At 34.5% G+C, this 17,895-nt stretch overlaps 1 protein-coding gene across 1 annotated transcript in view; it reads right to left on the minus strand.

Annotated features, from left to right (window-relative positions):
- The window catches only part of LOC113503687 (pinopsin-like), a 112,797-nt gene that overhangs the window by 49,163 nt on the left and 45,739 nt on the right, over window positions 1-17,895 (minus strand). The window contains exon 2 of the mRNA XM_026885747.1: window positions 7,982-8,235. Within this exon, the coding sequence (XP_026741548.1) occupies window positions 7,982-8,158 (177 nt within the window). The 5' untranslated portion in view covers window positions 8,159-8,235. The remainder of the gene's footprint in view (window positions 1-7,981; window positions 8,236-17,895) is intronic.

Here is a 17,895-nt window from a genome sequence, read left to right on the forward strand (position 1 = left end):
TTTTCACTTTTATAATTAGTCGTCAATCCTATTGCTATAAGTAGACCAGTTACCTTCGTTAACAACATGAATATTTTCAGCTATCACCAGCCACCAGTGACAGTATTCGTAAATTATTCAAAAAACCTATAAAAGCGGTATTTATCAGTAATTAAATTGACAATTAGAGTCATTTAAATAAAATACTGGCAATGACATATTCTCGGTGTTGTACCTAAATTTTGTCAAACACAATTACGTTATTTTAGTATATTCGACCAATAAATACGATTTCCAATTATAATTTTGTTTTGGTATTGAAAATGTTGGTATTAGGTGTTGTTTTCAATTAGTATCTTATTTTCTGAGGTATTTTGTTCTTAGTGCCTTAGACTTGTGCCTAAATACTTTCTAAAGGTTTTCCAAAAAAAACCCTTTTTGGTTGATAGGTAATTAGATTGTTGAAAACTTGGTTTATTGGAATGTGGAATAGTCGAATAAATAAATAAAAAATTGCTGTCTTTTGAAAAATCGCAATATTCCAGAGGAATCAGAATCCCTATATTATATTTAATTTTGTTATCTACATAAATCCGGCCTTTTTTACGATTTCGTACAAAAAGATAACGGTAGACTTGCATTTTAATTGCGTTGAGAGAACCAAACTTCAAATGTAATTTATCACCCATTAACAAAGTAATGACTGTAACAACAGTTGCTTAACCTCGATCTATATTTTTATAACAATAGTATATTTGAACAGATCACCAGTGTAAGTTTCAATTGTCTAGCGATCAATGATCATGAAATACAGCCGGTTGACGGGATGATGGACGGGCAGACAGCCTTTATGTTCTCTTTTCGCCTTTTAGGTACATTACCCAAAAAACTGTACTCAATATACCTACTTCCACATACATTCTATCTTATTGTAACTATTTCTCCGACACATTAATTCCAACACCAGTCAGTAATGAAAGCCGCAAAACCAACTCTTTTACAAGTCTAGACTTAATTGAAAAGCCTGACTCGTCCTCGCCTTGAAAAGCCATCAATAGGCCCAAAGTTAGGAACGTCTATTGTAATATCTAAGTATGTTTGTCTGTTACCGTCTGAAAAAAAAGTATTATGAGCGGCTTTTGTTTTACTTGCAATATGTTTTGGACAAATCTTGGAAGATAAATTCGAATTATTTTTTGTTTTGACTTTCACTTCAAGACAAATTTGCTTGCTGCAGATAAGTTGTTTTAATAGATTTGGTCATGTTTTCAGTGTTGCAGTGTGATCAGATAAAGATAATTTTGTACAAAAGCTTTTTTTTTTAAGAAAGTATAATTTTCCTCAGGAGATGTTGTGCGTTTCAATGCGGAGTTTATTTCAGTTTGGCCAACGTTCGGTGATGATACAAAAACCGTGTTCAATTAATCACGAAGCCCGTTGGAGAATTAGAATGATGGGGAAAATAAAGCTCTAGTTAAAAATAAATATTTCGATCTTTTCTCAGAACAAATGCGCTAAAAAAAAATGTAGATAATAACAAACACACTCATTATTAGATCCCTTATCAGTTATAACAACACTGTTTTAATCACAAAACACACATTGCTAAAGTGATGTGAGTAATTGGCTAAGATTACACTAACTCGAAGGGTCTGGCCCCGAAATGTGTCAGATGCGAGTTTATTGCTTCCTTAATATAAGTAGACAAATAATGTACGACAAAAATACAAGTCCGTAATCCATTGACGGATGATCATGAATTCATAAAACTGATACCATTGAAAGCGAGCAATGGATGTTCAGTAATTCATCACTAGGGATTACGTCGAGAAATTCCGAGTCTTATGTTGAAACAAAAGACGGTTTTCAGTCCTCCAGATGTTTAGATGAGATTTTTTGCATTTTTCTTTTGTTTTTTACTCGGAACACAGTTTTGATTATCATTTGAGTCTAATTGAGGTCATTAGATTCAAGATAAGGCTATGGCATTTTTAATCTACCTTTTTGCAAAGGTTAGCAGGGTGATTATTTTCCCCATCCTCGGTTGTTCGTGTATTCGAAGATTAAATTGGATTGTTGTTTTGTTTACTCATACAACGTTTCAGAATTTAAATGAAAAGCTTCGAAGTTTTGTAAACAATGTTCGATTGTAGAACTCTGTTTGTCTATTTCAATTCTGGTGTAAAAAAAATCTGAGTGAAGTGAGTTATATTATTATCCAGGGCTCAAAATGCTCCAAATGTATGTCCTTATGTATCTACCACCTAATTTCGCATCCTAGAATACAAAAACGTATTGAGTGTAGAGTATACTTAAAGTCATACTTTTGCTAGAGGATGACTAGAAAAAAGTAAAGCAAGTAAATAAAAATACACAAATGGCTATACCCACTTTAGACCAGTAGTCTATAAAAAAAAAATGACCTTTTAAAAATGTAGACCATTCGTACGGCCGACACATCACTTGTTACAGCAAATAAACCTTATTTGTATGACAAAAGACGGTTTCTTTTTAAAAAACGTACGAAAACCCCGCGGTGAACCATACGTGTTTATTTTCGTTCATTCAATGAACGAGATCTCCAATAACCATGAATGAGACCGCCATTGGAATTATACATTCTTCTTTCAAGTATTAATGAGGTTTTTGAGGCGTAATTTACTTTTCCATTCATAGGTATTTTCGGATAGGTCCAAATGTTTTTTATCTCTGGCTTGGTACCAAAATACACCACCCACTGCTTAGAATATTGATTTACAAGATGCTTTAGTAGTCTGGCTATTACGTTTTTATGGATAAAATATTCATTGAATTAAAGTATGAAAATTGATGTCGGACATGGTGCAAAATACTTAAATAATAGCATCAGCATTTCCACATCATAGAATACCTTTTTTTTTAAACCATGCTAAACAATAAACACCACTAGCGAAAAAAAACCTTTAAATTTCGGTCATCCGCCGCAAAAGGTAATTAAAAACTTGCAGCTTCCGAACGCCAATACCGAAACAACACACGAGATCCCTGATAAATATTATGTTCCAAACATTCCTATTGAAAGCTCGATGAAAACAGAAAGTTTGTATCACGAATCCCCGAGAACAAATATTACGACTACAAATACTACAACACACGTATTAAATAGCTCGGATGATAGTCGGATAAAGTAAAGTATGCTACTGGCACTAGGAAACAATCAACTTAACGAGAAAAGTTTGAATCGTTTAATAGTTCACTCTAGATATGCGCTTTCAAATGTTCTGTTCGTTTCATTGCGTTTTTTCGAACGTTTTTTTAGTGCTACAAAGTGTAAAAGTGGAAACTAAGTGTCCTCTGTCTGAACGTCTGCCTGACTTTTTGTTACCAGGCTGAATCTCATGAACCGTGATTACTAGAGAGTGGTTTTTATCTTTGACTTATTTGTATGGAACCCACAATGTCGGGAATTGGACAATGTCGGATTTATTTCATTCTTCTTTAACAAAAACTGATAAGATAATTAATTAGATATGCCTGAGAAATTCTCTACTCGTCAACCAAGGCATTGCATCATATAAAGTGATGAAGTAAAAACAGAAGTACTGTGACATTTCACCTTTTTTCCCTTCATCAAACTTTTACTAATAAAATCATACCATAAATCTTTTACTCTCACTATTTTGATACTTAGTTTAACAACGATAATTTATAAAAGGCGCCCGAGGTTTCACCGAAACATTAAAACGATAATCTTTTACTGAAGAACGAAAATCAGCGTTAACCACAATTTAGATCTAAATTGTAACAATCTTACAAAACATTTCTTCATGAGTAAACTCAGTCCCAAATCAATCATAAATATATTAAGTGAATCGTCTAATACCAATACTAGCTGCTACCCACGACTCCGTCCGCGTGGGCTTCAGTTTGCAGAGAGCGGTAGTTCATGTTTGCTCATGATTGGATATTGACGTGACCGTCGGTAAAACAGTGCAACGGTGTTACAGCACTCAGGGTAGGAACTTCATTACTGAAGTGCTAGATGGCGAGTTCCGAGGTTCCCGTTTCCATGGAAATACATCCCCTTAGTGATCTTATAGCATTAAAAACACTTTTTAAATTTTCCCTCGGGAACTATTTCAAAAATCGGTATAAAAGGTAGCCTATGTTTTTTCCATGTCAATGGCTATATGCATGCCAAATTTCATCCAAATCCGTTTAGCCGTTTTTGCGTGATTGAGTAACAAACGTCCATACTTTCACATTTATAATATTGGTAAGGATTAGTAGGGATAGGTATTTGAGTTGAAATATGAAGTTACAGGAATTGAGGTACAATTTCATAATACTCGGAATTTCAGCTGAATTTTGGGAAACTAACGTGATTTTGGTTACGTCTGTCGCTTGCCTGTCTCGATTTCAGGGAGGCCGGTCAAGCGATTTGCATGGAATTTCAGACGAAAATCAATTACATTCGATTTGCATTTGATAGAGTAAATATGCTTAAATGTAACCTTTTTTATTCATCGATAAAATCGAACAGTTTTTAACTGACTTCAAAAAGGTCATTCTCAATTCATCTGAACTTTTTTTTTTATATTTTACAGGTAACTTGTGATCTTCGGACCGGGTGAACCGATTTAGTTAATTATTTTTTTCATTTTACCTAAAAGAGGGGTAATTTTGTACCATAATATTTACATCAAATTTGGCTCGGTTGCTTTTTATTTTAAGCCACTGATATTTTTGTTAAAACAAAATTATTGAATCAACAATACCAAGGTCTCTTCTATCGTAAAACACTTTCACGTTACTTTACTAGATACTTAAGATTTATAAACAAAAGAGTTTATTTTTCTTCCATTTGTGGGCCTACATATTTCACTCAGCTGTATCGATAAAATATTTATTTTTATTACTGAAACTGAACGTTGCTTTTCTGACTCATGGTTCTGCTACATATATAAGAAGCGTAATCGATTGAAATGGCAAAGCGAAGAACAATGAAATGTATTGTTGAGAGATTAGAATAATAGATGATAATGCTGGTATTTTTTTTTACTAACAGCTGTCACTGGTTTCGTAAAACAAGGAAATTTGTTAAGGCACTGCGTTATTGAAGACTTTCTTCCCGTTGCAACATACCTACCTACATACATACCTTCATTTTGGAGAACTCAAATTATTTTAAGTAAAATCAACGCCCGCAACTGTCGAAGACAGTATTATTTAGTTTAAAAAGTAAAAAAATATGATTCCTGAACATTTTTGAATATAATTTTTTTTAAGAAAATTTCATACATATATTTTACAATTTCATTTTCATCTTAATACAAGATTGATAAATTGTTATGTGCCCGTTCCATTAAAGTCTCGTTTTTTCCCAACTGCTTGTTCGACAGTCCAGTATTGTTTTTTGCATCAAAATCTTTGTTCGACCAAGCAAATAGACGGTCAAAATGTAGGAGCATTCACCTCACTGCGCTAAGTAATTTTCGATAGAACATATCTGATACAGTATTCACGTATAACTAAACCTACTGCATTTAAATGTAACCTCTTTTCTGTCCATCCCATTCCCACCGTACTGATTCGATTCACCATTGTTTCGATTTACATACTGAATACTTAGGGTCGGTGCAGACCGCACTAAAGCGCAGTCAAAATGTATTTTCCCACATTTTCATTCAGTCAGTTTCTTTGTCCAATCGGAGGATTTTTGAAACTCAATTTTGATTCACTTTCCGATAAGCTACCAGCCTAAAATTTTCAGGGTAGCTTCAGACCCGATGACAATGCAGTTTACGGCAAACTATCAAACGGCTGGACCGATTTTGATAAATTTGCATGGAGTGACATTTAAAAAAGTGGGTTTTTAATTTTTAAATCTTTTAATTATGATTATGTGTATATAATACAGTTTGCATTTTTGGTTGTAAAAGAATATGATTGTACGGTCTCAAGGTCCCTTGTAATCACTTAAGCTAGGTACGCTTTGTTTTTAGCCTTGGCTAGTACAGTCGCGGGTACATCAAATCTTAAAATAATATTGTAGCTGTTGACAAATTAATGCGCTACCTACACGTTCTTAAGCGGCATCTTGTTTTCACAACTGAAACAGTCTTATTTTCAAGAAGAACCGCACATGCCAATAAAATATACTAAAGCACATGAATCTATGTAAATCGAACGACTATATGTAAATTGCATTCTGAAGACGAAGACAGCTCAAGCATAAGCGAGCTGCAAACTGAAAACTCGTTCCCGCGTAAGGATTATTCCTCTCGGTCTGCGCTGACCCTAGCACAGATGTTTTCAACCGACGTTACGACGCAGGCTATTATTATGTTGGCGGCCCATGCATGAGTGCATGTTACATGTAGCGTAATATTTGCCCTATTAGCATACAAAATAAAGCGTTCTATCCCATGAAATGTTTTCATTTTGAGAGCAAACAAAATTGAGGTTCGTTGGGTATGGCGGGAGAGTTTTTTTTTTGTATACTTTGTAATTTGATGCTGTTTTGCTGATTAGTATAAATAAATACTGCAGGCGGATGCTGGATACGGCAAGCCGAAAACAGGGCGGTATGGCGCACATTGGGGGAGGCCTATGTCCAGCAGTGGACTACTAAAGGCTGATTATTATGATGATGATGATGATGATGGTGATGATGGTGATGATGATGAATATAATAGTTTAGACGATGTGGGATTGGGATGGACAGAAAAGTGGTTACATTTAAATGCAGTAGGTTTAGTTATACGTGAATACTGTGAGAATGTATGTGAGCATGTACTAAATATTGAGATAGATAGCGCGTTCGTATTGTTTTATATGAGAAGGATGCACTCTTACGACATTACTGTGCGTTTGCTTTTTCATTACTTCACTACCAACATTTTTGCTTTCTAAATAAAAAACATTTTCTTTGTAAGTTGGTATTTACCAATGTTCGTTAGCTTAATTGCTATTTGCTTGCTTGCTTTTAATGCTTAACCAGATGTGGTTTAGAATAAAATCCAATAATTTTAATCCTGTTATTTGAATTCTAATATGTGCAAAATAGGTATATTTTTCTGTCTGTAAAATACATTGACCCTGAGATTACAACATTCTGTAAAGAAAAACAAAATACAAAAAGCAAAAGATATCTAAAAGATAGTTGGAAATGTTTTTGTGTATCTGAGTTTACTGAAAGATTAATTTAAATAGGTATGAAGACTAGCTAATGAAACAACGTCCCTTTGGGATAACAGGAAATTTAAAAGCGAGTGCCTTTTAGGCCTATTGTCAGAGCCTTAATTTGAGAAGAAAGGTCCACAGTTTTAAATCGAGTAATACCTAAAACTATTTATAAAATGTTGAAAGTAAGAAACAATAAGTAATAAGTAAACATTTGGTGCTGAACCAAGTAACAGTATCTTAAAATAACAAATACATACTTTCTAATAATTTGTGTAGGTAGAGAGCCTTGGGGTTCTAATAATTATTGATTCGTGAAGCGTCATGTTTTCTAAGTAAAATCATCGGCCTAGCCTTTTCCCAACTATGTTGGGGTCGGCTACCAGTCCAACCGGTTTCAGCTGAGTACCTGTGTTTTACAAGGAGCGACTGCCTATTTGATCTCCTCAACCCAGTTACCTGGGCAACATGATCCCCCTTGGTTAGACTGGCTGTCAGACTTTTTCAAGCTTCTGTCTACCTGTAACGACTGTCAAAGATGTAGGAATAACAGCTGGACCCACAATTTAATGTTTTCTAAGTAAAATGGGAGGAAAAAATTGAGATGAAAACTAAATTCTTAATACAGGTTTCATCACGGATCACAGATCAATATCGGAATCTGAAATCGTCAAGTGAGCTAGCTTTGTTGTCAAACGGGTTGGACCGATTTTGGCCTAAAATATTCTTTGAAGATCAGGCATTTCTAAACAGCTAGTATGAAATACATTTAGAAACCACCATACATAAAAAGGTTATTAAACTTAACCTACATGTAATCCCCATCCAAACAACTCACCTGTCGATCCTTAAACATGAGTAATATCACCATTAAATTGAGGAAAAATCCGAAAAATCCGATCAGGAACAGCACGAAGGCGGATACCACGTATCCCCACCGCGGCATCAGCAGTGGGAAGCCCTCATCCACCACTCTCACCACCGTATCGTTAAAATGCTCCGGATATGACGTCATCGTCACACACACTCACACTTCACGAGTATTTAAGAATTATCACTTCACTTTGGATGCACATTGTAGATTTGAGGTACCTGGAGACAAAATAGTTTGGTTAATTTATTATTGGTTTAACAACAAAAATATACAACCAACTTCAAATAGAAAATCTACTGATCCATTCTTGATAAAACTGAACCAAATGCCAGCTATTCCACGGTAAATGAAAAAAGAATCAACAAGACCGGTTGATCCAATTCGAGGTAACTAACAAAAAAAAAACAAAATACTGACGATTTGAGAAATTTGAGAACGTTCTCCTTCATGAAGTTAATCGAAAACCGACCAATTATTTAAGTTTGACAGAAACTTAACGCAATGTAATAATATGTAGTAAGTACGTAAAGATAGACAGGATTAATAGGAACAGCGCATTGCGTGAATAAACCACGTAAATAGGAGTATTTGACATCTGTTCATAATAGTGGCAAAGGTTTTACAACTTTACACAACGCCATCTATTCAAATCCTTAGCAAATTTAAAAAAAAAGATCGTGCTTATCACATAAAGATTTGTCAGGGGTGGAAATCGAACCCACGTCCTAAGGCATAGCAGTCAGGGCAACTAACCTCTAGACCAAAACGCTAGTCAATTATCCGGAACATATCTCTAAAACATATCTCTTACCTAAACGCTTCATAGCTCTTTCTATCTGTGACAGATTATACCAAGAACACCTAGACTTGGAGTAAGACTGTTAAGTAGAAAATACTTTGTAAGGGATGAACGTAATGGTGGATGGGAATGAGAAGGGTATTGAGCTGTGGGTTCAACCGCCGGATAATTAGCTCAGCTAACTCTAATGATGGTACGTCATATATTATATGTAATCCAAAGAGGTTGGTATTGTATCTTTTAGCTACAGAGTAAATGATACCTTAATTTCTAGATCTTTAGGTTTCATTCGATTCCTTCTCATCTATATGTTTACAAGAAACAGTAACGTATGTTTGAAAGATATGGTTTTACTGTAATGTATCTATTAACACTCAATGCATTGAAAGATACAACAATGTTTCGGAAAACGCATCGGGTTTATACAAAATACATACAAACTAATACTAAAAAATATTTACGTCAGGATTTCACCAATAAACGAGTAAATCTATTTCTCGAAATATTCATCCATCGAAAGCTCTATTATTTACTACATAGGCTATATTTTATCCACGTATTCCCACGGGAACAAAACTGCGGGGCGTTTCAAGTAGTTTCTAAAAAAAGGCATCATAATACATTCTCACAAAAACACGGCCTACGATAAAGAAATGCCTACCACAAAATATCTAAACGCTACTCAAACATACCAAAAACCAGCATAAGTAACCCTTTTCAAATTGATTTGTGTATTTTATATCGCTTATAAGATTTAAGTAAAACAAATATATTTTCTTTAGTACAGTCAGCAACAAAATTTATTCAATTATGTAACATAACAGTATCATTTGGACAGGACCATTCTAATTTGACAAAGTAATTAATTTCTAATCCATTTTCCAAAATCGATTGAAATTACTAGATATATGCTATGCACTAACACGTATAATTTACTTGGCATCTAGCATAGTGGAAACATCCTAAATACCAATTCCTAAATGCCATTAAAAATATTGGGACTTGCAACTTGTGTCAGAATAATAGCTAGATCTTTCAAGGGGTAATTTTACTCATCATTTTAAACTTTTATCATTGGATTAATAATATAATCACGATAAAAAAGACAGTTCCATACATATCTGAGCGCATAAATCGATAAATTCAACTGAACAGCATTTTTTTTTCTTTACAGTATTGGTCCCATAGTAAAAGTTGTTCATAATGATGAGAATGTACGACAGTTTTCAAGGTCAAGCGTTTATTCTGTTACACGTTGTATAATAAATCATATTGTGTTCGGTGACTTTTGTTGGTGATTGTACGTCGTGGGTAGCGAGGGGTTAAACCTCCGTAAACTGTCACTTTCAGTAAGTAAAGGAGGTTTCATGTTATTTGCATTGACGGGATCCTTTTGTATCTTTTATATGGCGTTCATGTAACTGAATGATAAACCGGTCGAATATTTGGCTGTTTCTTAGCTGTCTAGGAGCTTTGTCCGTTTGAAGCTTTGTTTTCTTTTTTTTTGATCGGGTTTTCTTTAATAAAGTTTAGGTTTTTTATTATTTGTGATGTGCCCGTTGTGCGACTGTTTTCAGGTATTTTTTTGTTGGAGTGTTTTGTGGAAGAAGATGAAGCTAAAACTGTTTTGAAAATTTATACGCCTGCAATTTTTTTAAGTCAACAAACGACTATTACATCATCTGCCCAGACGGTTATAAGACAATTGTTATGGTTCCTTGAAAACGAAATCAAAATTTAAAGAACCAACTTCAACTCTACACTTTTGTTTTAAGTCATAATATTTCCTATAATCTATTTTGTTTTTAAAACGACGAAAGTATTACCCAAACTCCTGACACAAACGGCTAGAAACTTTTTGTACAAGTTACATAAATATAGCGATGTCGATGTCGTTATGAAATTCTAGTTAACCGGATCAAAATGTAACTTTCATCGTTATGCTTTTGGATTATTTCATTAAAACTTCTGGATAACACTCATTTTAGTACACATTTTCGTTCATATGAATAATGTTAAAAATACTTATATTAATTACTAGCTGTTGCCCGCGACTTCGTCCCCGTGGGTAGAAGATATAAGTTTTGATTTATACCTGCCCTGTTTTTTCCACATTTTCTATTGTATCTTCGCTCCTATTAGTCGCAGCGTGATGGTTTATAGCCTAAAGCCTTTCATGATGAATGGTCTATTCAACACAAAAAGAATTTTTGAATCTGGACCAGTAGTTCCTGAGATTAGCGCGTTCAAACAAACAAACGAACTCTTCAGCTTTAAATATTAGTATATATAGATAACCACTTCTGTGTAAAAAAATGACATTTTATGTCTAGGAATTAGCCAAATCCGAAATCTATCTATAAAACTTGCTATCAGCTGACCAATGAAAAATATTCGAGTAGGATATAGGCTTTTAAAAACCAGTCGATTTTGCCAAAACATAATATACCTAATATTCGACATACAATTATATTTAACACACCATTGAACGATAAAATGTTTAAATTTGCAATTAAACACAATGGAAAATATTCAACCCTCAATCATACTACATAGCCAGCGCCAGTCGCTTTATCAATTAAGCTGTAGAGGTTAATGTTCAAGAGTTCAAATTCATTCATTGTGTATCTTTTGACGTGAATACGTGTATTACTTCATTTAGTTGAAAGCATGACAAGGCATGAGTTGATAAAGTTCTTTGTCTAGTAGACCAGATAGGCTGATGGTTTACTGATTGATGGAGTAACTTAATATGGAGTTTCTTGCCGATTCTTCTCCATAAGAATGACACTTTGGAAGCGTGCAACTAGAGTCATTACTGTAATGTTTTAAAAGTGCCTGGAAAACGGAATACTGGAAATAAAAGCTTTTGATTTAAAATAAAATCAAATAAAATCATTAATTTTTCTATAATCTTGTAGGTCCTTACTGTAAAAGTACAAAGTCATAATAATTCGTATCATTCCCTCTTTTTAACATCCATCGATCGACATCTCAAATGGGAAGATCTTATCATTCATCGTTACGTGTATTGGGAACAAGGTGATATTATTTAGGCCACCTTACTGTACGTACGGAGAATGTAGTCAATATACATGTCTTTGAATGTTGAAAGTCGATTTTACGTGAATACGCCGAGGTTAGCTTGTGTATAGAATTTGTCGCTGTTTACAAAATAATATACATAGGTGTGGTGAATAGCTGAACCAAGATAAAAAAACTGTCTTTACAAACAAACTTACAAACTTAGTGTAGATAAATGATAAAAACGTCTGATACAATATTATCTATACTAATATATAAAGCTGAAGAGTTTGTGTGTCTGTTTGAACGCGCTAATCTCAGGACGTCCTGGTTCAAATTAAAAAAATGTTGTTGTTGAATATACCATTCATTGGGGAAGGTTTCACGGTCATCACGCTGCGACTAATATGAGCGAAGATACAATGGATAATGTGGAAAAAACAGGGAAAATTATTCATCTTCAAGGGCTTCCGTTCAAAAATTCCTAACTTATATCTTCTAACCACGCGGACGAAGTCGCGGGCAACAGCTAGTTATTAAATATAAATCAATCCTTCTTTACAGGAACAAGGACTATTGCAGACCAGGTATAAAGATTCGAGAGGGCGCTACAACACTCTAATTTTACTAAAATCGATCAAATATGAGTCGAACTTACAAAATGACAAATCGAAATCACTTTTAGTCACTAAGGTAAATATCTTGTAAAATCCTTATTATTTTAGTATTAAGTGACACTAAAAGAAAAATCATTTAACCATACTCATCATCATCATCATCATCATCATCATCATAAGCCCATATTCGTCCACTGCTGGACATAAGCCTCCCCAATTGCACGCCACAGAGATCTATCTTTTCCTTACTCGCCAAACATTAAAAATATCAAAATTTGGACTTTGTCTAAAAAAACAACCTGTATTTATAGACAGGTCCTAAGTATATACTTGCGTATAAAGTTCACCGATGTCATTAAAAGTTACTTTCGATGACAAATATTGTCAAACAGCTGATTGATTAGATCGTTGACCTTATTTGATACCTCTCCTTTAGACTTAGTTGGGAAAACCTCATTTAATTCCACTCAGGTCTCCTAGATTGAATCTAAGCAATTTTCTTGATATTTCTGGAGTATTAAGACTTAGGTTGGGCGGGAACTTTCTTTGGTAGAGTTTGAGTGACGTATTTGTATATAGCTAAGTTTCTCGCCATCTCCGATTCAATTAGCCCCTAGCATTTTAAAAACAGCACTGTGTTCACAGATTACCAATTCAATACATTTTTATTTAAGTTAATATGTTATTATGTTGTAATATCACAAAGTGTAGCTGTTTGTTGTTCCGTTTTGAATAAAATAAAATATGCTACATGGAATATGTTTGTAAAAATCTTCAAGGGCTCTAGTGCAAATTGAACTCCCAGTACGGGGGCGTTATCAAAAAATAAAATTCCCATGAAATTCATGAAAGTACCAATTTCTCAATATTGATTTTTAATGCTCAACTGGCATTGATCAGGAGACAAAATTTGGTGACGGACATACGAACCGACAGCGGAGCTTTAGCGGGGACGTTGAAACAGTTGTATAAAGAAGGACTATTATTAGTATTAAACCACTAAAATTTAGATTTTAAGCAAATATAATCTTGAAGTAATAATAACTTAGCTTTAAAAACTTTTCTCTGAGATATCGTAATTAAATTCTCTAAAGCTTTTACATCGGCCTACATTAAACACTAATTATATACCTATGTTATTTTCTCTTGTCTACTACAGTCAGCGGCAAATCTATGTTGACACAACCTGATTGGTAAAGTGCCAGATTTTCAGGGATGCAGAAATAATTGTTAAGGCACAATGTTTTAACTATCCCGTACTATAAACCGATTGTTTAGGTACCTACTTAAAATAAAGCCCTCTTGGTGTGCCTTTATTCTAAGAATTCAGTTTAAAAATGAAACTATAAAGATTACCAAATCAAATAATCAATGTGTTTGAATAAAAAGACACACCAAGATATAGATTAACTTAAAATAAACTTTTTCTAACTTAAACAAATGGTTTATATGTGAAGGATCTATTTGTGGTCGGTGCGTGATGAATTGCTATGCTTTGCCAAGCATCGGCTAAATCGAGACACGGCATGGTGGTTGAGGCTTACCTAAGTCTGTAGGAATATGAAAATACTCGCTTCCTCAACTGAGAAGGTGGATTTTCAAGAGGGTTTTTCCGCGAAACAATAAAACGGTGAATCTATTTTGCCTAAATGTTGTTTCAAACACAAAAACATACAATCAACTTATAATAAAAAAGTACACAGCGACAGTTATCACGTTAAATGAAAAAAGAATCGGCAAAATAGGTTTACCCAGGCCAAAATTCTGAGGTGACAAACATAAAAAAAAACCAAACGAATTGAGAACATCCGTCTTAATGAAGGCGGTTGAAAAGCACAATATCAGCTCATTGAATTTGATTGTCTACAGTTGCCTAGTTGTCTAGAAAATAATGATTGTATTACCCGTCTTTTGTTAGAACTTAGCAACTCTTTTTGAGGGCTTAATGTTTCTCAAAAAGGCCATGAATAATTTTAAAGTTCTGAGAAAGTGCGAAATAATTTTGACTGTGGAAATAGGTGATACTACTTTTTGCTTTTTCAAAAGAATTGGCTTTTATAAAAACAAAAATCGTACATTTTCGTTTACTAAACAAACGCTGAGACTACATTCTTAGCTTTTACTTTAAATAAATGTTGAATCTACTAAAGTTTTCCTACTCGTTCATATTCTAATCAATGTCTTTTAGTAGAATTAAGGTTCTACTTAATGCAGTCACATCTAATGTCTGGGTGTAATTTAGAAATTTGTAAGTTGCTCTTAACACAAGATTTGAGACAAGATGGCGTTGTGTGAAAGCTGTGGGATGTTATATTCTTTCTGTTACAAATTTAATTACTCTTTACTTCAATTTTTGACGACCTCCGCGGTCGAGTGGCGTACGCACCGGTTTCAAGGTGTCGCTAGCTCTGAGGTCCCGGGTTCGATCCCCGGTCGGGTCAATGTAAAAATTCACATTTCTACATTGTCTCGGGTCTGGGTGTTTATGGTACCTTCGTTGTATCTGAATTCCATAACACAAGTGCTTTAGCAACTTACTTTGGGTTCAGAACAATGTATGTGATGTTGTCCGCATTTATTTATTTATTAGTTGCAAATAATAATTTATTAAAAAAAAATAATTACTGAATGAGTATTTTATCTAATTCGTCAATTTCATCACACATCTGGCGTAGTCAATAGACAACTTATATAGTAGATAGCGTGAGACCTCCGAGGATCCAAGAAGCCTCGCTCAGATCCCGACCATTCGGTAGACAGACTTTTGTTTTTTCTGTGTTGTCAGGTTGAGTGTTTAATGACGGCCATTAGTGGGTGTTACAATCTGAATTGTCTAGAGATTCAAAGCCTTAAGAGTTTAGTCAGCGATTGTGGGATGAGCGTTTATGTAATTCGCTTTGTAGTACGGTGATGGTAAATTACGTTTTAATTGCTTGGTGACAGTGTTGGATGTGAATTGACGGGTATTGCTGTCAAAAAACTGACTAAAGCTGTAACGCTCTGTGGACTGTGGTCAATCTCATTTTAGACTAAAGTTCTTATGGCCTGTGCATGTTAAATCTGTTTCCCCATAGACACCTTTAAAAAGGACCGATTCTCTTCCTCTGAAGTTTTTTCTGAAATAGGAACGTGATTCTGTTTGGCGATGATCGTTTGAAATGAAAATGAATTTATTGAAAAAAAAAAAAACAGCTGAACTTCTATTTCACCGTGTGCCCCTATGGTATCTGTGGCCTTTTGTTCTTTTTCTGATTGCGAGCAGATATTTGCTTGTAGACAACAAACACTTCATCCTATAGGGGTTTAAAAAAAGATGTAGAGAACTAGAAATTCTAAATATTATGAATCGATAGGTATAGGTTTGAGTCAACTCTACCGAGTAACATTGACGTTCTTCTGTCAGCAGGTATCTCATAAACCAACAAAATTTACCGACCAAAGGTCAAATTGACACTACAACAAAATAAAAATAAAGATCGTGGTTCAGCAACAATGTTACGGTCATGAATTTGTTTGGTGACAAATGATTTTGTGAGTATCTAAATCATATATATCTTTCATAACTCGCTGTGTTTTTCCATAGTCTGTCTGTAAGGCACCGTCAGTGTCGCAAACCCGACTCACATGACGTGTTTCATCATACATTCTACAACTAAAATTACAACATTAATTAAAAATAAAATAACAACTTTCGACAGCATCTTCATTTGTTTCTTCTAAGTCTGCAACATGAAACACAACGTATTCCATTACCATTTGGGACAAAACAGGTCTTGTATAATCTTAAACTCATTTAATACGACGTAACTGAGCCACGTTAATTTGATATAATGTTCAACACAACTAGGTATGTTGGCTTGAGACCCTGACATAATGTATTTGCATGAATTTAGTATAACGGGCTTACTATCAGCTCTTAAAGGGTTGAGGGAGGAGGGAGCAAGACAGCGCAATACACCGGTAAGTGATGTCTCGCTCAACAAGAATGCATGTTAATACTCGCACAGGTACTGTGAGGTTATCGAAAATACAATTTGATGTAACTGATCTCCTTATATATTGACTGATTACGTAAATATATGTTAAGCTTAGTTTTGGATAATTTGAAAGTGTTAGAATCTAGAGACCAAAAAAGGGTTGTGATGTGACAAAGTATTTCACTACTTTGAAATAAACCTATTTAGTAAAACTAAACGAGGCTTCTTTTACGAGAACTCGATAACTGATAACGAACGCTGAACTTATATATTTCCAAATACACAAATATTAAAAATAATAACATCCAAACACAACGAATGATCATGTCAACACAAAACAATTGTCCTGGGTGGGAATCGAACACACGACCTCCGGTATAGAAGTCAGGACCACTAACCACTAGACCAGCAGGCCAGTCATATATCTCCAAATTATCCCAAATAAAAAAATAACAGAAAATCATAAGATATATTAAATTATAAGGTAGATATTGGTCTATAAGGTTCTATCTGACTGCATCACATCTGATGAATATACACTTTAGCCCCATCCTTGTGTCAAAGCTAAATAAGGATGTAGTCCACATCAGTGCACGCCCTAAGGGAAGTCAGACTTGACTTTATAGACTCATTAGGTTGGTGCCCCTGGCGTCTCTTGGTGCCAACTTCCTGAATCCATTAAACTTTGATCTTAATTTCTTGCTTGAACTACCATTAATTACTTTGGACAGATCGGTATCTAAAAATATAATAAACATATTAGGTAATCGCCATATCTCACGAAATCTCCTGAAAAATATTTTTGAAACTTGCTGTTTCCCGCGGGCCCGTCTACTACAAATCCGAAAAGGATCCCAACATAAAACCACGATAAAACTATCCTATGTGTTAATCCTCGTTAAAAATAAACTGTGTACCAAGTTTCGTCTAAACCCATTCAGTGGTTATTGCGTGAAAGAGGAATAAACACAAGCATATGGGAATCCATTCAAAAACTTTCGCTTTTATAATATTAAGAGGAAGGATATACGAAGGCCCTACCTGAAGGATAACAAGCAACCTTGAATGTTCCGCATCCTTACCCCCGATGTTCACTGAGACTAAAAAAAAAGGTGTTCGCTAAGGTTTCCTATGCCCAGGTACCTTCTGTCTCTAAATGAGCTTCACTGTTTTGCGAGATCGAAGTGAGGTTATTTTTTGCCTTTTTGCCTGCAAGAAATTATGTAGATAATGTGTAAAGTGAAAGGTATCATTTTGTGTACTAAACATGTTTAATAAAGGATTTTAATGTCATTGGGTTGGCATTTTAATGTCCTTGTCAATGCCAATGGGTTGTCAACGTATCGTGATACCTGATGATACAAGGTGACTTGAAACACTTCTTCAGAGATTTGTTCATAATTTCTGATGATCTAAACTTAGATTAAATTTCCATAATAATCTTCCAAGAAATGCGTTGAG

Source organism: Trichoplusia ni, chromosome 20 (genome assembly GCF_003590095.1).
Source record: "Trichoplusia ni isolate ovarian cell line Hi5 chromosome 20, tn1, whole genome shotgun sequence".
In the NCBI taxonomy this organism is placed as follows: domain Eukaryota; kingdom Metazoa; phylum Arthropoda; class Insecta; order Lepidoptera; family Noctuidae; genus Trichoplusia; species Trichoplusia ni.